This window comes from Sander vitreus, chromosome 20 (genome assembly GCF_031162955.1).
Source record: "Sander vitreus isolate 19-12246 chromosome 20, sanVit1, whole genome shotgun sequence".
Classification (NCBI taxonomy): Eukaryota; Metazoa; Chordata; class Actinopteri; order Perciformes; family Percidae; genus Sander; species Sander vitreus.
Window position 1 is genome coordinate 4,247,795 of NC_135874.1, and position 25,674 is coordinate 4,273,468.

Genomic DNA, 25,674 nt, shown 5'->3' on the forward strand with positions numbered 1-25,674 from the left:
TGCATTTGGTCAAAAAAAATTGTGAAATTAGTTTTTTGTCAATATCGCCCAGCTCTAGTTGGTAGGGACGTTTAGTTTATAAAATACGATGTTTTATTATAAATTAAACTACCCAACAATATAACGGCCTACAAGTCCAGCTGGAATGATTAGATGATTAAACACAGTAACCGTTTCAATCGTTTCCAGGCGCCCGAGTGCATTTGACCGGCATAAAATCGGCATATGTCAGACTGACCAGCAGGTCCCCGGTCAATTCCGGTCACCGGCCGGTCAATCGGTGCATCTCTATAATTAACGCATATGGATTACATAACATTGACGTTAAAGCAATAGCTCTTTGTCCTTCAGACACAGGTGACTTTCATGTAAATGTGACATAACAGGGTCTTTACAGTAGTCCAATAATCCATTAGTTGATAATAAATTAATAAGCAGCTATTTTGATAATTTATCATTTAAGACCTTTTTTAGGAAATAAGACATTGATGATATTAGATGGTTGGCACTCTCAAATGGGATTATTAATTCATTATTGGAATGTGATCATTTTTGTCACCTTGGGCTGTTGGGCATGGATATTTGGCATTTTGGTGCGCGGGGGAGGGGAAGTGGCACTCACTGTTCTCTCATCAGAGCATCTCCCTATTATTTATTTTCATAAACTTCATTATTTATTAGAGAATTCAGTGGCCTATTTTACAATCTCTGATGAGACTTTAAGTTGTGACTCTAAATGAATTCCTGTTTGCTTACATGTGAAGTTTTCTTGCTGAATATTCTTATTTTCATCCATGCACATGCCATGTTTCCGTGTCGTGTGGACGGGTGTGGCGATGTGTATACATACGTGATCGCGGTTCTCCGTTCCTCTTTTAAAATGAATGCGCTGTCGATATCTTCTATAACAGACGCGATGGCGGAATCTACACTTCTCAATTCTCCAGCAGCAGCCATCTTTGTTGTAAACAAATTCAACCCAAGCTCTCTTTGGTGACGCGGTTGATTACGTTACTGTTGATCATCTGTCCATCATCGTATAAACCCCGACCTGACACTTTGATTGGTCCAAACAGCTCTGGTTCGAGCATAGTTGCTCAACAACGGATCAAGTCCAGACCGAACTTCCCGACCTCAAATGTTGTGGGCGGGGCTAAGTTCGGCTGGCATCCAGGCTACAAATTAAGATTTGTGCACACAAAACACATGTAGTTTACAAAATATATAAATTAAACTGCCAACAATATAACGGCCTACAAGTCCAACTCAATTAATTAGCTTATCACAGAACAGTTTTGAACGTTTTCAGCTCCTAAAATGTGAGGATTTTTCCGCATTGAGTACTTTTACTTTAATACTTCACGTACATTTTCTGATGATTCTTACTTACTTACTACATACTTTTACTTAAGTTACATTTTCAATGCAGGACTTTTACTTGTAACATAGTATTTTTCCAGTCTGGGGTTAGTACTTTTACTTAAGTAAAGGATGTGAATACTTCTTCCACCGCTGACTGAAACAAAGGGGAAATGCTACCAGGTGGGTTGACTGTCTTTTGGTTTCCCATGAATTCAAACAATGGAAAAACAGGAAATACTTTTGGCTGTAGATCTTTCTGTTTTATGGCATCAGTCAGCAGAAGAAAGTTAGTCAAATTAAACTTCCCAGTTTTTTTTTTAGTTTTTTTTTTTATTGTCCGTCAATTATCAAAACACAAATCCCCCATCTGAAGTTTCCGTGTTGACACAAATGTGTGGGGGAATGTTTCTGACATCCTCTGCTGCATTCCTGAGGGTCTGATTGCAATCTCAGTTACATAAATGTACATTTTTCCCTTCACCTTCCTACACATCGATCACATCCCCCAGGCATGCAGTCTGCTTACCTGCACCTACTGCATTAAACATTTCTTTTTTCAGAGCACAAACACTCAGCCAGACCGTGGGCATAATGGACAACATACAGCAATTTGTTGTATTTTGTATACAATGGGTTATTTGACCTTGCCTCAAAAATCAGCTGTTGGTAAATGCTCACAGCTCAGCAGCCTGAGGCACAGCCAGAGCCCTTGGAACATAGTGTGCCATCTAGCACAGCACATGTTTTTTTTCAGCACACTACATTTTTCTCAGCTATGATGAAAGTAATACTATTATTGCTGTTATTATTATGGTTAAAACCCCTTTTCAGATGTGCACCTTTTCCATGTAAATGTAGAGAGGACAGAGAGAGGGGGGGGGGTTATAACATTTTGATTTGTGGGGTGCTTTTGTGGAATAGTCTAAATGAATCGATCAAACAAAGTGTATTGTTGCAATTAAAAAAAAATAAAGGTACAAAAGAAATATTTTTGAAAAGTACAGAAGTGGAAGGAAAGAGCTACATTGATGTTACTGCTGCTTGGAGTAGTATTTTTTTTGTATTATTTAAAATGGTCTATCTTGTTTGACTGTGATTTAGATGTGGTAGAGACTGGAGGTAGGACCTGATAAGCCTAGGGCTTCCACCTATCCCTTTTCCAACGGGTTGAGTGTTTTTATATATATATTTCTTTTAATCGTTAATTCTTTTAATTCATTCCTTCAATGTGATGTCAGAGTACATGTCAGTCTTTAAACACAAGGAACTTTAACGTACAAGTCACAACACTGGCAGGGAAATTTCCATAATGCGTCCAACCCGGCACGAGTCTGAGCTGATAGCTGTCACATTAACGTTAAGGTTAAATAAACCCAGAGAGATTAAATCGCCATGTTCCGCCTTATTAAGAGTAGTGCAATAAATGTATCACTCACTTATCTCCTAAGCATCAGTTTAATTGAGCACAAAATACTGAGGGAGCCCATTTTACGCTAAGTTGTCAAGGCGATCCTATGTCAGATAAGTCTATAAATTCATTTTTTTTTCTACTTGCAGTGTAAAGCAAGAGGTAGACAAGAAAACGTGTAATAACGCAACACAAATAAATAAGGCTACAATGATTATTTTGATTATGAATTAATCTGTCAATTGTTTTTTTTAATTTTTTTACATTGCTCTGTCGAAGCCTGCCTTTGACTTGCAGCTTCTGTGACGTCTGTCTCCGTTGCTCTGATTGGTTGGAGGTCTATCCAATTGAGTGCAGAGGCATTTTCTTTCCTGGTTGGGTTGAAACACGCCCCATAATCACAGCCCAATGGAGCAGAATCAGACTCATATTCTGACTAGAATCGGAGTATGACCACGCCAGGCTACTTAATGTGTAAAGTAACTAGTAACTAAAGCTGTCAGATGAATGTAGTGGAGTAAAAAGTACAGTAGCGGAGTAGAAGTAGAAAGTCGCATGAAAAGAAAAGTACAAGTACCTCGACATTTGTACTTTAGTACAGTACTTGAACTACTTAAATGACTTGGTTACATTCCACCACTGGTTTCAGTAAGGAGTAGTTGTACTGTACACCAGCCATTTTTATTTTATTTTTTTAGAAATGTCAGCATGTTTTTTCTCTTATAGTGGGACAGATAAAATAAATGTCCAGAATGTGAGAGGCTCACAAAGGTAAAAGTATTTTTCTATTAGTAGCCAGTCAGACTGACGGTCTTGAAGGCCGCTACGTTGGGCTAAACAATCAATTTATCCCATTTCAACTCTTTTCCGTTTTGGAACAGGCAGCGACTCTCTCTTTAGAAGGATACTGTGATGTGACAAACTCCATCATACAACCATAGAATCAACAACCCAACAGTTTATGAAAAAAATTGCAATTAGACACAACTTTCCAACTCTTTAATAAAGAAGGCATTGCTTTATCTAACCCGATGTCTTTACATTACCCTCCTAAATGATCCAATACCAATAATAGGTTTCGGATATCCTTTATGCCTTTTAATGGCATTGTCTGACACTTTTGGAAATGTGTTTGTTTGCTCCATGCAGAGAGTTAGATGAGAAGATCAATAAAGAGTTTATTTGGAAAAACAGATCAAAACCATTCTAAAAATGAATAAACCAACACTTGTTTGATTGATGTATTCCCTTGACTGCACAATTAAAAAAAACAGACATGATTTATAAAAATAAATATTGGGATTTTTTGTGAAAACAACCACACACCAATTTATTTATTTATTTAATTGTTTGTTTTTGCACATGAACTCTAACCACTCTCATATTTAACCATTAAATACTGGGAACAGTTAGCCTGGCTCTGTCTAAACGTAAAAGGAAATTCACCTAATCTAAATCCACTAATTCATTTTGATATCTTGTTGGTTTAATATGTATAAAAAGCTAACTTTCATGGAGGTTACTGCATGTCCAAGACTACTTCTTGGCCGAATTCCTGAAGCTTTGTCGGCACTGCTTTCTGCCAAGAAAATGTGAAGGCACCAAATTGTCATTATTACAGTTTGATATTTGTACGAGTTAAACAAACAAGATTAAAAGTGTTAATGAGTTTCAGAGGTGCTGGACAGAGCCAAGTTATAGCTGTTAACCCCACTTTCCCAATCTTTGTGCTTGGCTAAGCTAACCGGCTCTTGGCTGTATCTTTAGGTTTACTATCATTAACCATCCCAGCAAGAGTCAAAGTGCCAGAGAGGGAGCCTTAACAGAAAAAGACTTGGTGCAAAATGCAAATACCAAGCAGCTACGCTAAATCATTACCTGTGTAGATTAAACAAGCCAATTGTTGTGGGGATAAAAGAAATCCCCGGTTATTTTACTCTTCTTTTTTTTTTTTTTTATCTCTCTGCGTCCAACCCCAAGAGTGAAGGAACATTTTGTATAATTAAAATCGAACTCTGTATTTGTATGCTCGTCACATCAAAGAATCCTTTCGGGAAGAGAAATATATTGACATCTCTCTTCTATATCAAAGTTTTCAGAGTTGTGTGTGTGTGGGCCATTTTTGCTCCCTTTGTGTTGGATGACTGTGATTTTAGCAGGAAAATACCCACAAGATACACTGTTTATCTTTGGTTATAGAATGAATATGTGAACATATGCTTAAGAGAAGCCTGACTGAAGTCTGGTAGCACAGCAGCCCCCCCCTCACTACAATGTCTCAATAACCTTCTAAGTATCCGCTCTCCGTATCTGCCTCGTCTGTCTGTGCCATCCGCATGCTGCACGCATCCACAGCGCCGCGTGACAAAACACTCTGAAATGTTGTACTCTAAATTCCCTCTCCGTGCATTTGTAGTGGAGCTCTTCACCAGATTAAGTTTAATTTCAAAATGAGATATCCACCATTTTAAAAAATGCTGCACCCTGCCATTGCAAAACGATTACCCGGAAGCAGAACTCACTACGGATTATCCCTGAATACTGTATGAGCAAAGTCAAGACCTTTGCTGATGAAAAGAGTTTGTGTTACATACAATCGTTGCCTGTTATTTTTTCTACCTAATGAAGTGTTAGGAATGAAGCATTTTCCCTGATGGCGTTTTTCATACCCTGAAGGGAATTCTTCTTTTCGCCTTCTGGTTGACCTGCAGGCTTGCCGAGTTTGTGCACACAGTGTGTACAGTGTGAGTGTCTTTGACAGCTATGGCCTCATTAGGAGGCAACGTTTTACTTACCAAGCCTGTATTACACAATCTAAATAATTTTCACAGTTTTTCAGCAGTTGATTTTCTATGTCCACAAGGAGAGAAAAGTCAGCTATTGGTTGTTTGCACAATTGAAATGTCCAAATCAATCAGAGCAACAGGTTGAGCAATGTACACACAGTGTCTTTCAGTTAGCTGGAAAACAATATAACATAGAGGATGAGTTTAAACATCATTTAATGATGAAAAGATTAATCAGCATAAATGTTGCTAGTCTATTACAATTTTTGATGATTGCTTACACACGTGTTGCGCAAAGTGGCTCAGTGTGTCAAAAGTCTTCACACAAGCCAAATAAGTTACATCACTTGGAGATAAATTTCTGCAATCAAAACGTAACAATCCTTTTTCAAAATGGCATTTTTGCAACAAAATGATACACGCATGCGTCACCACACTGATGTACTTTTTACAAAACACTGCTCTCTTTGGCACTTTGTATACCTATTTTCTCATATAGGCTTCTGTGAAAGATCGTTCCAGTACAGAACATCTACTTACATTTCAATAAATACAATAATAGAAAGGCTTCAGAAAAAAATATTTTTTTGCCATTTCAGGTTTTTACAAAATAAAAGCACAAAGAAAAGTAGAATTACAGTACAGTAATCAATACAATACAGTATGTTACTGTAAACAATAGGGGTGGTACGGTTCATGAAAAAAACATCCGAACCGCTTGTCTCGGTTCGGAGCGTGTGTGTGTGTCACACGGTTTGTCAGTACACTGTTAATGTGCGTTAACCACTTACTGCCGTAGTGCCCACTTTATACACCTATGTTAAAACACTTACTGGAAACGACGAGGGGGATGAGCGTGACGAAAGCAACACATGGCAGCTGATTGGACGAACACGTCACGTGGTTCTTGCTGCTCCCGAATTTCAAAACCGACTCGAATGGCGTCTCGTTCTGAATACGATCTTGTATTTTACAAAAATAGTTCACCGAAAAGTGTTTCTGAAAACATTTTAAGCGAGAACTAGGCCATACAGTTGCTGAATCTGCCTGCTTTTTTGATCGACAAAGGTCAGTTTAAAAGATTTTCGTCAGATTTGGAGAGGCGCCGAGCCGACCGCTCCTCAGGTGGAGTGCTGCTGCTGTGTCAACGTCGTGTATATAGTCTGGTGTGTGGGAACATTTTGGATTTCATGTTACCTATGATGACAGCGGAAATAAAACAATAGATAGAACTGCCAATGTGTGCATGTACTGTGCAACATGCATTCAGTATGCTAATTTTAGCTATATATCATATGGTGAAGTATATTTCGTGTTAAAGTGTTAAAGATTAAAAGAAAAAATAACACCCTAAAACCGTGATACGAACCGAACTGTGGATTTTGTGAACCGTACCACCCCTAGTAAACAAACAAACAAACAAACAACAACAACAAAAATTGCACTAAAATTACAGTGCAATGGTAAACAAAATGTAAATGATGGGGAGGTTGGTTTATGTTTCCCGCCTTCTGTTAGGGTCTGGCTAAATCACCTCATTCGCCTCATTGCCCTGGCCAGGCAATGGGGGAATATATGGCCTTGCGTGCCGTATCCAACCCTGGACTGACCCCACCTCAATGTCTCTGCATGCCTCTTCCATTGCTTGCAGAAGAGGCATGCAGGCATGTGGTTGGCTGTCGTACACTTTCCAACGCCAAGCTGAAAAGAATTCCTCAATCGGATTGCGAAATGGGGAGTAAGGGGCCAAGTATACAACTGTGAAGTTACAGTATTTGGTGAACTAGTCCTGGACTAGTGCAGCCCGATGGAAACATTATCTCAGATGACAACAAACCTGGGCTGCTGTGGTTCTTTCTGTACATCTACATTATGTAGTGCACCGAGAATGTGTGATGTGATTATGTGTGCAGTATTGTAGGGACCTAGAGTTGCATGGTGATGGAGAACTCCTTGCAGACTAATGGTGGCACACAAGGTGATCATAAGTTTAGGTTCGTTGCCAATTTGAAATTGAGTGTTTTGCATTTTTAAGAGAAGTGTTTTCCCAATGATTGCAAGAGTTTTCGTTCTTGAACACAGTTTCTAATGTAAGAAACAGTGTGTTGCAGAATTGCAAACTAAGACCTCCCTCTTGTTCAGGCAGGTTTCCAGCCGACCTGGCCCTGGCCAAACCAATCACGTTTATCTAATGTGGGCCGGGTTTAAGACCATGACTGACAATCCTGTTGGTCCGTCCAGCCAAGCGCACTAGGCTCACGAAACTCAGATCAAACTGTCAAAATAGGCAGCGCTGATCAAAAAACAAATCAAGCTTCTGTTACTGTACTGTCTATTGGCCTCAAATGTTTTCAGAAACTCATTTTAGTCTACTGTTTCGCTGGAATTTGAGAAAGTGTGTGACCAGGCTGCCATTTTTTTTCCGCAATTGAAAACGGACCAAGCACCGCCCCAGCTTGCATGTGTCGCTCAACGCTACGTCACACGTTTGGTTGATCTGATCGGTTGTAAGTATATCCAGTTGCGTCCAGAAGCCTTTTGGTCTGCGCCCCTTTGAAGTTAAAAAAAATGAAGTGAGAGGTTCCAGACTAATACACATTTGTGAATTAGTCTGGTGATGCCTAGTCTGGCATTAGCTGACCTTCCTTCACAGCACGATTTCAAACAGCATTCCGGGATGGGAGAAAAACGTGCTCTCGTTTATTGGCATTTCTATTCTCTCTATCGTTCATTTTGGCGCTAAGTGCCGGGCGGAGCAACAGCGCCTCTGCAAAATAGCCTCAGGAAGGAACTTGTTTTGGTGGAACATGTGTACGTTCAAAAGTAGTTTTAGTCGTGCAACAGAAAACTCAGATTGGACAGATAGTCTAGCTAGCTGTCTGGATTTACCCTGCAGAGATCTGAGGAGCAGTTAACCATAGTCCTCACAAATCAACTATTTAGAATGCCAACGCAAAGAAAGCGGAAGGTGACGGACATCCGGCCCAAAGAAGGACATCCAGCGAAATTTCCGGTGGCAACAGAGCAATCCAGGAAATGGAACATTGTGTATATAGACTAGGCAATGCCAGGCTAGTAGCAAATAAGACCCAGAACCACATGATCATTAGTAGACATTGTCATGTCTCCTAATGGCCATTAGATACAGATGGCAGATACTCAGATCACAAGTAAGGGAATAAATGAATATTTTCATGGGTTACTTACTGAATTCATGAGATGCTTTACATTTAAATGTATTTCCCTCTTGGGCACCCAGATAGCTCAGCTGGTAGAGCGGGCGCCCATATATAGAGGTTTACTCCTCGACGCAGCAGGCCTGGGTTCTATTCCAACCAGCGGCCCTTTGCTGCATGTCATTCCCCCCTCTCTCTCCCCCCTTTCATGTCTTCAGCTGTCCTGTCAAATAAAGGCCTAAAATGGCAAAAGAAAATCTTAAAAAACATCAGCACTAAATGACTAAGTCTGACAATGGCTGGTATTTGTGTTTTGTAACCATCTCTCATACCAACAATTAATGTGTAAACAAATAATCTCTCATTTTAAAATGAAAATTTGCTTCCTGCAGGGCCTGTTACTATTTCCAGTTTCACCTCAGTGATTACTGTCTCTCTCTGTTTTGCTCTTCCCTGCAGAGGCACCTCCCTCTGGGATGTCCAAGAATGGATACTTCTTTCAAGAAATGGGTGAGTCTGAGCCAACACCACAGTATAGGAATGCAATGTCTAAAATGTCATCATCAAGCCAGTTTTCCACAATGGAAAACAAAGGAATAAGGAATCCATGAGTTGGAGACACTGTGTGACTAAAAAGGTGTAATCCTCTCATGATGGGTAGTGGGATTTGTTTTTTAATTTGAATGCTGCCAGTGATGTGCTTTGTACAGTATATCCATAGAGAAAGATGCGACTTATGCATAGCATACATTTGAAGACTTTGAACAGACTCTGAAAAGACTAAAGTCTGACACCATCTCACATCTAAAGACAATTATCTTACAGCTAACGTCAAAGACGATTGAGACGGCGGGAGGGCGCCAACTCTAACAAGACTCTAGCAAGACATTCATGATTTCATTCCGATATTGGAAAATAGGCTGTAAGGTTGGCATTAAAGAGTTGAGCTGCAGCACGGACACAGAAAACCTCTCCCAGCTCTCACACACCACTGCATTTTGGATATAAAGAATGAACTTTGCTCCAGCTGTTATGATAACAGCAGTTTCATTACCCAAAGCCAAGGCGAGGCACCCAATTAGTGTGTGCAGCACAAGCAGTCAGGACAGAATACGCGTGCATTCGATCTCCCTGTCTCCCCGAGCCAATTATTCCCCTTCTGCAACACACACACATTCACTCAGGAGACTCACAGAAGCCACCCTGCTGCAGCTGAACATTGCTGTCTTTATTAGTAGGGGTGTCACGATTCTCCAAATCCTCGATTTGATTACATTTTCGATTCTAAGGTCACGATTCAATTCTCGATTTTTACATTCATTTGTTTTAAAGCACAGGTTGCGATGCCATTTTTAGACTAGACTTTTATGCAATATAATATCTGACCTTTGTTCGCAATGTACCATACTACATTGTCAACATAATGTGACAATGTACCTATAACCTGCCATCTAGTTTCTCTTTTGTAACTGCAGTCTTCTTCACAGACGATGACATTCAAGTTCACAACAAAACAAACAAAAAACAATAAAACAGCCATGTCCATAGTCTTCTCTGAACAATTGTGTCTTAACAAACTATTTCCGAACAGTTGAACATATACGGCACAGATTAACTGCCATGTTAGTCGGTACACACACATAGCAGAGCTTGCAAACTGTGGCTTTTTTGTCGACAACGCAAACGTTGTCAACACAACTCACTGGAAATCCAAAATACTTCCACACCGGCGACTTCAGTGAAAGAGGAGGGGGCTCAAGTTCTGTCGATGGGTCTCCTGCATCTGCCATGCTATCTTTTGACTGGCTGTAGCTAAGTTAGAGGAGGTTGACTGACTCACAGCACTTCAACACGTGTGTTGACGAACTAAGCAAGTAAGCATTATCCACCATTGTCATCTCAGAGGTGCATTAGTGAGGTGACATGAAAGCAAGGTGACATTTGTAATATTTGTTGCATGTCTTGCACTGTAGAAGTGAGTCTGTTGTGAGTGAGTCTTGTGTGCCATTATGTTGTTCATGAGTGTGTTAATAGTTTATATGTCTCTGTGTCATTTAGTGTGCTTGGCAAGCAATTGGGAGTGACAATGTGATTACGGCTGCACATTTACGGATTAAATCATGTTCTTTGTGGCTTCGAATACAGAAGCCAAAATGTGTGAAGAATGGGAATTTAAAAAAAAAACATGAAAAGAAATATTACAAAATATTACTGTGGAAATAATTTAGTGATATGGGTTTGCCTGTGTGATCTGAAGTGATGCATTGGGGGGGATTGTGCTCGAGTTTTCTTCTGACTTCAAAGCTTCCTCACAATGCATTTTGAAGCAACTCTACAGGTTGTTTTTTATAGGTGAATGTTTCATATTTTAGGAATTCCGAGAGTCCCCGAGGACATTGTTTAGCAGCGGTGGTAAGCCACTCAGATCCTAACGGAACATATCTTGTGATCTTTCTAGTTAATAAATAATGACCTAAAGAATAGCCAGACTCATTTATAGGGCTTGGTATCGTTTTCATTTTCGATACCAGTACTGATACTGTGACTTCGATACCTGTTCCTAAACAATTATTTTTTCTATACCAATTTTATAAAACAAAATTCCAACATTACACATAATGGCACAAATCGTTTTATTTATTTTTCAGCTGCTACTACATGAGCCCCGTCTCTGTGCATAACGTCGAGTTTTTCCTGCATGTCTCTACGACGTGTAATGTTAGACAGCCAATCACAAACATTATTAGATCTTGGTAGAAGCATGCTGCATGCTTCTTGGCTCACTGACGCTGATGAGATGTACCTCTTAGGTATAGAAATTGGGTATTGAATGAAGAGGCATTTTTCCATACTCAATTCGGTTGGGGGCCTTAAAAGTATTGAATTCGGTACCCAGCCCTACTCCTTTAATTTATGGAATTTACCTTATGAAATAGTACGTCAGCTCTGTTCTCTCAAGCTTGATGTGTATTCATTTTTTATTAGTGGAGGTGTTCTTCAGTTCAGGCCAGGTAGCCTGTCTCCACTTTAAAGCACTTTGGGAAACCCTGTTATTTAGCTGTCCACACTGTGAAACCCCAACATAACTATCTAAATGGCTCGAGAGGATTTGATGACCTATAAAAGCACACTGTTTATGTCATATATATTAAGCTTTTCAGCTGATGTTAGCGATTCCATGTTTAGGGCTTTTCACACTGCATTCTGTTAGCCCAGTGTCAACCTAAGCCCAGGGCTATACCATTCACACTGCACTTCTACTAGCCCTGGGTTAACGGTCTGTTGGAACACGTAACCAACGTTAACATTCTAGAATGATAGCAACGTACATTCCTTTAGCCCTGTTTCACACATGCAACCTTAAGCCCCAGGTCTAGTTGTTTTTAAGGCGCTAGGCTAAAGTTGGAATGTACCAGGATTGTGCCAGTATGAACACTTTCTTGGGTTACATTTTCATTGCTATGTTTTGGTTTTGGAGTTTTGAGCCAAAAGCGATCTCTGTGCAAACAAGTGTTTTTAGCTTCAGTAGAATAACGAATCTCCGTTTAAACTAACACATCCAAACCGCATATCTCATTGACATTCACGTATACTGGGAATGCTCGTGCCGGGGTAAACAGGAGGTAGCATGTATACTCCGCCCGTTGCTGGTAGTTGTCATTGTCATGGTAACGTTAGTAGCTTAGTCTCAGAGAACGAGACGTCATGACCCAATCAGGCGGTGAAACGTTGGCGTCGGTGTTGCTGAAGGTCTCCGTTTGCGGCTGTTGAGACTGCAACACAAGCCCGCAGATTCCAAACCAAAACGTGTTTTCAAATGTCTCCGGTTTAGGGGCTCGGAAACACCAGAGCAGTGTGAATGAGAGGTGTAAATGTACAGTAGATGTAGCCTTAGGGTATTGAAACCTTTGAAACTAGTTGTGTTGAAACTAATAATGGATTAATGAACATAAAACCAATTTCTAACAATGATTGAGGATTGTTTCCAGCTTCTCAAATGTGAAGATTTGCTGCTTTTCTTTGTTTTACATAATTGTTAATCTTAAATTTTTAACTTAACAGATTATTTTCTCGACTGAACAAATTATTAAATCTATAAGATGTCATAAAAAGTAAAAGAGTCCCATTCTAATGTCCTTAAGTCCAAATTGTTTTTCTAAATGGCTTGTTTTGCCAAAAACCTAAAGCTATTTAGAAATATAATAAAATGAATCTTTATAATTGAGAAGCTGAAACTAGTAAATGTGTTTAGCATTTTTGCTAGAGGAAAAAAAAAGAAATGACATTGAGACAATCCATAATCAAAATAGTTATGCATGACTTTTTTTGTCCATCGATTGATCAACCTGTCATTTCAGCTCTATTCGGACATCTCCTTGGGCATTTTGTAGACATTTTTTTAACGTTACAATGACAGCAGTTGTGTATCGTCTTCGAGGGATTCTCAGAGCACAAAGCACACAAGTTTGAAACCTCTTAAATGATGCAAACATGCTTTAGTGTGGCTGTTTGTGACTCTGTAGTGTTTCTGTATGTCACAGCTCCAAACGCGCCCATTGCTGCTGACGAACACTGCACACTGTTTGAAGGAAACCCATCAATCATTCAGTGTTTCCAAATCAAATGTCACTAGTCTCTCATCCTTGTTCTTTCTACATGTTGCATGCTCATATCGACTGATCGGGGGGGGGCTTCATGCGCAGCGCGTCTGAATTCCCATTTATAATTCCAATCACATTGTGAAAAGAATCCAGATTGAGATTTTGTATACAATCTGCCCTATTTCTGAATAGCGACTTGTATATTAGGAGTTTAATATTAAAATTAAATAGACAGGTAAGAAAAAGGCAGATAGGATAGAATATTCAAAGTAGTAAACATTTAAAAGCGTTTTGGAGTGAAAACAGCCAATCGCAGCCGTTGTTCTCTGCCAAGGTGATTTGAAAGTCCGAGCGCAGCCGGCGAGTCTGAGGCTCAGAGGGTTGCAGGCAAAGGAGACGACACAGCCAGGTTCAAATAATGTCAAAGGCTGAGGGATGATCCTGATACAAGACAAACTGAATGAACCGAAATTAGGGCCTCCGCACAGATAAGGTCAGCAGATAAAGAGCACGAGTATAGTTCTCGTCGCATCAAGCCGTGATCGCCGCATGATGTTTGGGAGCCCACTAGTTACTGTAGGATTGGATTCAAGGGGCTGCTGTGTCAGGGAAAAGAACACCGGGATGAGTCATACAAACAGGCTCCAGGCTGAGTCCTGTGATGCTTTCTAGCATAAAAAACCCTGTCCATTACACAGCAAGTAAACATGTCTACCTGCTGCTTTATAAGACTGGTCTTTATATCAAAACAACCATCGACCAACATCATTTCTTTGACAATTTATGCCTCTTTTTTTTAATGGGTTTTTAGATGGCAAGGTCCTCTGCTTACACATATTTATGCATTAACATGATTAAAAAAATCTCTCCCAGGTAAATCAGTGATAATAGGTATTGTGCTTAGTGACATCAAGAAGACACTATATATATATTTTATTTATTTTGACAGCAGCAGTGCTGATTGATCAATGGTGAAAAACTATTAGTTAGCCTAAAAGCCTTGTGTACCTTGTCAGATGTAAAAAGACAACCTTAAAAATACATATGTTATGGAAGTCCTATACACAACATAGTAAATGTGCACAAAATTGAACACGTACGATATCATACGAATCCTCTCATGAGAATGCGTTGCACAGGGTAGCTACAAACCAGCAAACCAACAGAGGACGAGCACGAAAACATGACGAGCAACATCTTTAATTAGTGTTTGATAAACTTTCAAATCTTTTAGCCATTGTCCTTCCAGAAATGAATAAACCCAGCTCTTTTACCAACACATTTGGTCACATTTTGTTCTCTCTATACAGATTTGTATTAAGTTCTGGCACTGATTCAAGATCCAATTCGGACCTATTGTCAAATATATAGAGCTGAAATGATTAAACGATTCAAATGTGAAGATATCCTGGTTTTCTTAGTCTCCGATGATAAACTGAATATCTGTGGGTCTTGGACACACAGGACATTTTAAGATGATGTCACCATAGGCTCTGGTAACTTGTGATGGGCATTTTTGCTATTTGCTCGTATTTCATAGACCAAAGGATTAGTTGTTTAAAGGGGTGATAGAATGATTATATAGGGTATTTCACACTGTTCCTTTAGGTCTCCTAATAGGGTATATAACATTGGTTGGGCTGAAAATGGCCTGGGTGCTGTTCTATGTGCCCTAATGCAACCCTGTGAAATAGCCCTGGAATGAAACGAGAGGTTTTCTCCCTTATATGGTATGCTCATGAATATTTAGATGAGCTGCACGCTGATTGGTTGGTTTACAACGAGCGAAGCTGCAGAGCACAGACACACGGGGGGGGGAACAACACACAGCACAGGCCAGTGTTGCCAACTTAGCGATTAGTGATAGATTTAGCAACTTTACAGACGCCCCGTAGTGACTTTTTTTCACAAAAGCGACTAGCGACAAATCTGGCGACTTTCTGTAGAAAATACGCCAGTATTGTCCAGCAAGCACGCAAGGTATTTCTCTCCTGTGGCCGCCAAAACAGTCACCTCTCTCTTCTGTTCTGTGTGACTTAGGAGCAGAGGAGCAGCCCCTCCCCTCACACTGAGCAAAGCAACACCATCCCTTATTTTCCTTTGTCAGACTCCTTTTGAGTCTGACATTCTCAGCGCCACCTTTCCCTTTTCGGCTTTCCATCATTAGACTCACACACTGTCTGTTAATGTTACCGATAGACTTCCAAACATGCGGCGGACCTCCACTGCCCGCGGCTGCTGCCTGGCCGCACGTTTGGAAGTCTATCGGTAACGTTAACAGACAGTGTGTGTGTGTGAGTCTAATGATGCCCGCTGCTGCGGCCCGCCGTCCAAACTTTCTTCTTTGTAAGAAGCTAAACTAGTCTGTGAGATCTGCGCGACCTACATTCAGAACACCAGCTGGTCTCAGACCAGTGGTCTGTATGTCAATTTTGGGGCATGACAAAGGTACAGACCAGAGCCAATTAAGGTACAGCCACCGAGTTGACGTCAACTATTAGCTTCGTTGGGAGTCGCCCGTTTTCAGCGGCAGTTTCAAATTGTGAGATTTGCATAGGAAAGGGATGTCAATGGGACTTTGAGGTTCTCTGTATGACCATTTCCCCCACTGAACTGTCATTATACAACTATGGCAGGTAAATTCGGTTTTGCATCCTATCACCCCTTTAATTGAGAAGTAGATGTATCGCTAATAAAAATGATAATTGCAGCACTGAATAAATAACCTAAAAGCCTGTTTCTTGCCATAACCTGTAGTTAAAACTTAGTAAAACTGTAGTTCAACCTTGCTGCAGGGAAATCTGAGTGCATATTTGACAAGTAAGCCTCCCTGTGACATGTTTCTGGTGACACTAAAACAATATTTGCATCTAATCCAGAGGGTTTTTGTTTTAAGCACCAGATTTCTATTACAGTGTCAGTGTGGTGCACTGGATATCGGCTAAAATGTCACAGAGAAGCATAATTACCTCTAATAATATGTTGTCACTGTCAGGGGGTCCAGAAACGGGAGTTTTTACTTCTCATGTTATTATTGTAATTTTTAGAATACTAATTATAGGTCAATTTTTATTTAAATGGAACAAATTTTGTTTGTAGACCAATCAAATTTCAACATCATTCAGCTTGGTATTTTAACACATTCTGATGGGATTAGGATCACTGGAGGAACAGGTGAAAAGTAACAACAGGATCTCTACTAGTAAACTAGTCAAACTTATCTCAACTAGGGATCGACCGATACTGGTTTTTCAAGGCCGATACCGATTATTAGTAGTTAATGAAAACGATAACCGATTTTTGGAACAGATATGCGTTTAAAGTGAAAATGAAAATCTTTAGGTCAAAACTAAGATTTTGCAATGTTAGACTCATACACAAAACATTTTTTAAATGCTTTAAACAATTATTGCATAAATTGCAAACTTTCAACATAATACACAGTAAAAGATCGCAACCTACCAAACCAAATTGCCTTGTTGCTGAAATGTGCTGTACAAATAAAGCTGCCTTTCCTTGTGTTGATAGTTGTTTTTTTGTTTTTCTTGATTTTGGTTTTTTAACATACAACTCGCAACATGAACACACACACACACAATCATCACCCCCCCCCCCCCTCTTCATCATCACTACCCACGCAGACAAAAATCTAGAAAAGATGACACAGTAACTACAGTATTCAAGACCTTTCAACAAAATAGTCACAAAACAGACAATAAACCATAAACCAAATAAACATACTGTATGTATAAATGACAACACCATAAGCCCATCATACATGTCTAAGGGTTGTTGTTTTTGGCAAATGAAATGTTCTTTTATCCTAAAAGTCGAGCCGACTGGTGGAATAATGTAAGTACGTACCTGTTGAATTTCTGGACCTAGCAGCTACTTTGGCTGAAGATGAGAGTAAACGTGAGTTAGTTGGCCGGCCCGTTGGCCGCTGAGGTCCAGGAGGTGACCCTGTGCTGTTGTGTCCCCAGAGCAGCGGGAGGTGGAGCAGGAGGAGGGCAGCGAGGGCCGAGAGGAGGGACAGGACTCGCCGATCGCCTGCGGAGATGACATCCACCTCTATGACAACCAGATCAGCCCTGGGCCAGGTCAACACACACACACACACACACACACACACACACACACACACACACACACACACAGAGAGAGAGGGAGAGATTTCAAAAGAAAGCCAATATTTTATCTGTGCAGGTAGAGCCATTTCACTGCAACCTCTGACTTGATCTGATTTTAAGAGTCACAATCAGCTTGCCCAGGTATTTAAAAAAAGAAAAAGAAAAAAGAAGGTTAAAATTGGCTAGCTGCCTGTCTGAATATGCCTCTTCCAGTCAATAATCCCCTCTGCTGTGTGATCAATACCACCCGTTCAACTTGCACTGCAGCCTTTTTGGAGATGTTTTATATCAAAACATGAGGCACATTCTTCAAAGGAGGCGCGTGTCTGCAGTCATGTCAAATCGCAGCTGCGTCATTCAAGAAGAAGAAAATCTTGTCTTGTGAGGTCCAAGTCCACCCAGAGACCGATGGCAGGTGTTGACTTGACAGACAGCTCCTCAGCTGCAGGTGCAGATGATTTTGACCCCATCACCAGAAACCCCACGAGTCAACAGGTTATCGTTGCCACGGCAACAGTCAAAGGTGCACCACGGGGAGAGAAGGAAAGCAAGACAGAGATGCCCATTCCCTTTGAAAGTGACAGGTGACCATGTCACTCGGGCTCATTCTCCATACATAGTAACACTTAAGGCGTCTGACAAGAGAGCCGGAGTGGTGCACGCTGGGGAAAAAGTTAAAGGAAGAAAACTACATGTGCTAATGTAAGGTCTAAAATAAGAGCGTGAGTGTAAACTGTCAAAGCAGAACACAATATACAGTCAATGGCCATTACCATGAATGTTACAGATGGGTGGTGTTTGCACCATAGAAATAAAATGGATAGAAAGGTCATTGAACTGTTTGCCGTGGTCATTCGATTAATATAAAACAAAATGGTGATTGTTGTTAGTGGTGACATGCGTGTCAGTGGGGCCGTAAAGTGTGTCGCAGCTTGCTGGGAGGAGAGCGGGCTTACGCAGCTCGGGAAGAGTTCTCTGGAGTGGCAAGGAGTGAGCAGGAGGCACGGAATGACCCAGCCCGCTGTTTCGACTCATTTTCTGTAACCAATGCAGGATGAAAGCACAAACAGTGGAACCAGCCAGCCAGCCAGCCAGCCAGCCAACCAGAGGATGACTGGCTAGTTAGCTAGCTTGCTAACGCTGCCATGCCCCCACACAACACCGGTCACAGACAACCAGCCAAGCAAAGCTGTGACTCATCTGGTAGCCTCGCATTTCCAGACCTTCCTCTACAGCGCTGCGGAGGAGGGTCTGGCTAGTCCACACAGCACAAAACATTCTGTGGTTTATTGGCATTTCTTTAAACCAATCACAATCTTCTTGGGCGGCACTAAGTGCTGGCTGGAGCACTGCTGCCTCTGCAAAATAGCCTCAGGAAGGAACTTGTTTTGGTGGAACGTGTACGTTCAAAGGTTATTTTAGTCCACTCCACAGCATCTTCATGTCCGCGACTTGCTACAAGTCTGTTTATACGGAAGTTAGTTGATTTGAATGGGAATAGCCTTTCTGTCCATTTTATTTCTATGGTTTAGACTTTTGGGCCAGGATGTAAAACCATATTATAAGACCAAAAATATAAGAACTTACAACTTCTGAAATCAAATCAGTGGTCCCATCCTTTTTCTTGAGCCAGGTTTTTGCTTGTCCATTGAGGGTTTCCAGAGCTTCTGGAGTTTACGAATAGTTTCGGTCATATGGTGAAACATACACGATATAAAGCTACTGTGCCAGCTACTGAGTAGTGCTGATACCTGTTGTGAAAACACCGTTTGTAAGCAAATTCTTATTCACCAGTTCACACTACAATATCGATAGTACGTTTTCTGGAAAATCAAATGAGTAACTGCTAAAAAAGACACGTGGGAATGTTGAAAATGTTTTTGTCTAATCCAGTGAATTAAGTACCTGGAAAAAATAAGAAACTTCATCACATTGTCTTCACCGTCAGAATGAGGGAAAACAATTACAACTGCTTCAAAAAGATGAGACTGTAAATGTGATTTCTTTGAATTGTAACCGTAGTAAATGATCCAACCACACTAAAACACTGTCAAAAATTTGACTGAAAGAGACAATTATATTGTTAATCTCAATTATTTCTGAGACAATTAACCGTACAGCAAAATTTGGAATTGTTACAGCTCTAGGCATCAGGCAACAGGCAACATTCTCACCCTCAGTTGCAGATTGTTTGTTATGCCCAACATTGACTGTTCTATTCACTGACAGCACAGCTGAATGTTGATTAGTGTGTTTGCTTCTCTCCCCCCCCCCACTCCCCCCAAGTCTAGTTGTCACATACATTTGGCCCCAGTATAATGAGCTGTTTGTGTGCCTGTTTCTGCTTTTAATTTCTGTCACAAATTATTATGTTATTGTCTTATTCCACATAAGCAAGCCACTTTGCAATGTGTCCACCAACGTAAGACTCTGAACAGGACTTTTAATCACGTCCTGTGTGGCTAAATAAGCAGTGGTGTGGAAAAGCAAATAGCTTAGTGATTACATCAGACCCAGAGACAGCAGCTCCTACCTAAATCTAATTTCAAAAACATCTGTCTGTTATAATTAATTCATTTCTCCCCCAATGTTTAACTGTGGCTTCTTTCATGAGAAAATGTAGTCATGCTTTGGATGCTTTTATAATTCTGGTCTCATGCCAGCTTGGTTTCTGGGACACTATTCAATCTTGACCTTTATGATATCGTGCCTGTTGGATGTTTAACTGCACCATATTAAAGATGCTTTATAATGGCTTCCAACAGTTGAGTTACATAAAGAGCATTTTTGATTTAATGTCCCAAATACTAGCTCAGCCTCCAAAGTACCGCAGTCTTCTTTTTTCTCCCACAGTGCCATCATCATCCATCATTCTTGCTTATGTGCTCATAGACTGTATAATATTAATGGACAGAGCATCCGGTTCGGCGAAGTGCTGCAAGTGCGGAAGTGCCTTAAACCTGCATTCTATCTGAATTCCAGCAGGGGGCGACACGTGCGGTTTCAAAAGGAGTTTGGTTTCTGTAGAAGTCTATGAGAAAGTGACCCACTTCTCACTTGATTTATTACCTCAGTAAACATTTTCATAATGAGTTTATGGTCTCAATCGCTAGTTTGAAGTCTTCTGCAACACAGAAGGAAGACCTTTTTGAATTATGGTCTTGTTGATTTTAAAATCGGCGATTAAAGCAGGCGGTGTTTTAGGGCGTGGCTATGACGTGATTGCCAGTGAAAGTGTGTAACGTAATGTAGAGTGTAAGCAGCTCCTCCCTCACTCCTCCCTCTCGTCTAAAATCATCACATCCGCAACCAGGATGGCTGCGCCCGTAACAGCAAACTCTGTCCATTAATATTATACAGTCTTTGGCTCCAACTTAGAAATAGGAACGGAGGCACATTTTATTGATAAAATAGATTTTAGTGATTACTAATTTGTCTGTTACAAACAGCAAAACACAGAAGATGAGGCAAGGTTTGTCATCACTGTCCGAATGAAGGAAAAATTCTGACAGCTCCACTAAGATGAGACCGACAATGTGAATTGTACCATCTGAAGTAAATGACCCATTCACACTCGAACAATTTGGAACAACTATTGGAAATGTACCATGCATTTCTTGGTTCATTTGGTTTTTCAGTGCAGGCAAACTGTTCAATACAAGTGCTGAATGTCAAGTTTCTGTGGCAGAGCCATTTAGAAAAAAAAAAAAAAGATTCCTTCTGGACTACTTTTTTTTTTTTTTGTACGGACTTTTAACAGTATTTCAAGAGGAAATCCATTATGAAAAGGAAAAGATGCCAGTTTTACCCCAAGAATAGGTCCATAAATAAAGCAATTTAGTGACAACTTACTGTATTATGCTTTTTGTGTAAGGATCCTGACACTGCTCTGGACCGTTACTGATGCTTTCTTTAACTACTGTACATGTAACACCTACCCCTGTAAAACAGTCTGTCAGGTTCTTCAGGGGGGGTCGAAATGCATTAAAGCCCTTCCTAAAGTTCCTGCACAGTAGAGGAGGCAGATACATCTTTTGAGGGTTATTCAGCAATATTTTTGTTAGTCAGTAACTGGTCTTCACCAAGCCTGTCGGGGGTGTAGCGTGATTAAAGAAGTCACCTGATGTCATTTTACTATATATACTTTCTTAGCCATGCGTGCAGCATGGCTCTTTATTGGAGTAAACTTTGGTCTGCTATAGTACATGCTAAACTGAGTCTGAAACTATCTCAAATGTACATCTCATGGATTGATATGAAGTGTTTTACTGTCTGTAAAACATTTCATGGTCCTCAGAGGATGAAGGCTGCTTAGTTTGGTATAGTTCGGTATATTTGTGGTCTATCTGGACAAATATTGGATGAATTGCCACAACATTTGAAACAAACGTTCATGTTCCCCTCATCTATCGCCATCATCAGGTCAACACTTTAATCTTGCAATATCTTAGGTTAATAACCAAATAATTGCAAAAACTAAACAATATTCCTATCATCGTCAGCTGTAGTTTGTTTAAAGTGCTCATACATTTTCAGGTTCATAATTGTATTGAGAGGTTGTACCAGAATAGGTTTATTAAAGGTTTATTCCCTCAACAGACTCACGTCGGTAAATTAGGGAATGAACTTGCGCTCCCGAGGGCGGTTCAGCGAAAAGAGGAGGCGTTTTCTGGCACAAACGTAATGTAGTGCGCATACGCTTTGTTTCTCTCATCTCACGGACCCAGCAGTTCCCATTTTTGCAAACCATTTTTCCATGAATCATGGATATGTTGATGACATAAATGAGGAAATATTGGAGGACTTAAGGAGGTGTGATGTTGAACTGCATGTGCGATGCCGCTTAACCCAAATGCCCCAGCAGCAGCACGGGAGAGGAGAGACAGAAGAGCTGCATCGTCTATAGTGAGGTAATCTCGGTCTAATGTTAGACTACATTGCAAAAATATCACCATGCAGACATAACCTTGTGATTCAGTGAGAGTGAGCCCAAAACATCGGAAAGTATGTTTTTGAGACACTTCTTTATTTACATTTTGACAAAAAGAAAAATTAATAGCAAACGTCGGTCTCCTCGGCTGTGAACTGCTCCTGGCGTGCACCCACGGATGTAATAAGAGCCTGCGCCTAGCAAATCCACCATTATAATAGCAATCCACCATGGAACAAGCACGCCTGCTTTTAAAGGTAACGTGAGATAACGCTCTGATTGGTTTATTGAACGTTCTGCCCAAACCACACCTATGAGTAATGTAGCTACTTCAGACCAACTCATTTTAGATTTGCGTTGGGCGCAAGAGTCATTTATCCCGCCGGTATAATAGCAACAGCGCCCGAGATCCGCCCACAAAGCTACTTGCGTTTGGCGTTTCATACTCGCGTTTCAGGGGTCTCATTTATAAAACGGTGCGTAGGATCCTTACTAAAAGTGTACGTACGCCCAAAAGCCAAAAATGGCGTACGCCAAAAACAATTCAGATTTATAAAACCGTGCGTACGTACATCTGTAAGCAATGTTCCCTTTATAAATCACAGATTACCTACAAGTGTGCGTACGTGAATCAGCCTCTTATCCCGCCCTGTACACGCCCATTTTTAACCATAAATAATCAAAGCAAAGCACCTCGTGAATGCTGATAAGTATGTTAATGACACTAGCAGTCAGCAAATCATGACGACTGGTGGAGAAAAAGCAAAAAACCTCTCAGACGCTGGTGAATTGCTGCCAATTGAATTATAATTTCAGCCTGTTGTCGCACAGTGTGGGGAAACCTGATGTATAGACTACCTATATTAATATCTTCCAAAACAGCAGGCATTACGGCACTCGGGGACAGCTTCGATATACCAGACCTATATAAGATTTAACAGAACTATACTGTATATTATATCCAAACAAGCCTTAGTGATAAAGGTGAAGATTATGTATAATATATATATTTTTTTTTAAAACACTTAGCTGGGCATTTCCCTCTGTAAACAGCCGGTTTCCCCCAGAGTGGCGAGTACCTGTATTTGGACCGGGATGGCACTGTTCCGCAGCGTTGCCCTCTCTACTGGAGCCAATTCAGTACATAGATCCAAGAGCGCAGCTTTATGGAATTTAAATCGGCATATTAGCCAGTCATCGTCATGGTCCCTGAAGCCTTTTTCTCTCCTGATTCTTCCATTGGGGGTTAGTCCTCCTGCAGGGCCAGCAGTGCCATCATGCAGCATTACACACGGGGGTCACCGCAGTATTAATATGTTTACAACAATTAGAGTGATTGTAGACACCTTGCCAAAATCACAGCATCAACTAGTGGTATTCCCCCCCACCCCAAGATACAATTTGAAGACGAAAGTCTAATAGGCAAACACTTTTCTTCAAGCAGGTTTTGTCACGAACAGTATTGAAGTGCGGACCGATAACGAGGACATTAAGTGTAACGATTGCACGAGAGCTTAACGGCTGTATTTCCAGACTTTGACATTTGATATGTGCACAATATTAAAGACAGATATTTGGTTATTTACACTGTGTTCTGCCATTATTTAATGCTAGGGTATTTAAATGCTATCCTGTATTCCATGGAGTCGGGCCGTCTCATCCTCCTGCGCTCCGTAGCGGACAATGTGACGGTGAGACAGCGGCGATTGAACGAGATATTAACGAGTATATTTGTTGTACTACACATTGCTGCAGCTCCTCTTTTCACCCTGTGTGTTGAGCTCTCTGTTTTAGCTACAGAGTGAGACATCTCACTTCTGTTCCATCTTTGTTGGGAGTCGCACATGCGCAGTAAGTACTGCTAGCCAGTCAGTTGCAGAGTATGAGGGAGTGCCATGCTAGCAACTAGGCGAGCATTATAACACAACGTTCGTCACGGAAGTAAAGGCTAGACTACAATAGAGCTGTTTGGAGCAGGTAGTGAACAGTTCTGTTGGAGATGGTAAGTCCCTTTGGGGCGGACTTTGGGCTTTTTAACTTTGTAAACCTATAATGTGCACAAAAAGATATATAACACAATAAAGGAAAGGGGAAAAGCCAAAAAGCATAATATGAGCACTTTAATAGTTTAAAGCTAGTTAGCAAATGTTAAACCATCAGCAACACTTTGTCTTGTTATCTAATACATAGTCTTTTTTTTTTTTTATCTGCATACCCTGTTATTGATTATTGATAGATTACACTATTTCCACACATACAAAGATACTAGAAGTATCTGCAGAAATCTTGTGTGAGGGCCGAAGAGTCAGTAATACGTATTCCTCAGGCAGTCAGTGGCATCAGGCAAAGATCAAACAAAGTGATTGATGGCAGTTATTCAAGTGAGTGTTAAATATTAGACATTGAAGAGCTTACTTGAAATGTTGTGCTGGTTATACCGGGATGCTGTTTTTTTATCGTTTTGACATGATCTTAACCATTCGTCTCTCTACAGAGAACTTTGTCATAAAGCTGTCTAATGCTCCCAATAAATAGAATTGATTTCATGATTATATATCTGCCAGCGCTGGGCTTCCATCTGGGGTTCCATCTCAGTTCAATCAATTTGGCTGAATGCTGAAGTGGAAAAGTCATGAGGAAGGACGGGCGTCTCTCACACTGGAAACTTGAGGATTTTGACCAAGGTCATTACTTTACCTTGATAACTGTGTGTGGTTTGTTTCATGGATATGCAGTATACTATGCAGAGTGTAGAGGACTTGAAGATAAAATAAAGTCAAATATTTCCATTGACCATTTAAGGATTTCATAATTTAAAGTCATGAATTCTGTATCAAATGAAATAGAAAGGAGACAACTCTGTATTAGTCCGATTCTCAGAGTTTGTTTACCCAACAAGGATTCCATGTTACTTAACTCAATAACAATTAGTGATGAGTAAGACCTGAGAAATAAAATATTTTACTTATAACATAAAAATGAAGTATTTTTGAATGTGGCTTAGATTCACCGCCGGCCAAAATCCACTCAATAAAGTCGGCATCGGCCCTGATACTGATCTGATCAGTGCATCCTTGCTGTTTTATACAGATTTTACCAAATGAAACCATCTGGGCACATCAAATGCCAAAGGCAGAGTTAGGGAGATGGATGGGAAATGTATTTATAGTATTCTCAAAGTGATGTATACTGTACCTGTGGTATTTAAATTGAAATTAAAATTTCACCTGGCACTGGGCGACATTGGACATACAGATAATGAGCCATACAAGTTGTCGGTC

At 40.5% G+C, this 25,674-nt stretch overlaps 1 protein-coding gene across 8 annotated transcripts in view; it reads left to right on the forward strand.

Annotated features, from left to right (window-relative positions):
• The window catches only part of slc4a11 (solute carrier family 4 member 11), a 142,665-nt gene that overhangs the window by 54,073 nt on the left and 62,918 nt on the right, over nt 1-25,674 (forward strand). For 7 of the 8 annotated variants that reach the window (XR_013503607.1, XR_013503606.1, XM_078276760.1 and 4 more), the window contains exons 2-3: nt 9,192-9,242; nt 17,317-17,433. Coding sequence is in view for 6 of the 8 variants with exons in the window: in XM_078276760.1 (XP_078132886.1) it covers nt 9,192-9,242; nt 17,317-17,433 (168 nt within the window). In the remaining 2 variants the exon portion in view is untranslated. The remainder of the gene's footprint in view (nt 1-9,191; nt 9,243-17,316; nt 17,434-25,674) is intronic. The other variant, XM_078276764.1, reaches the window with a different exon arrangement.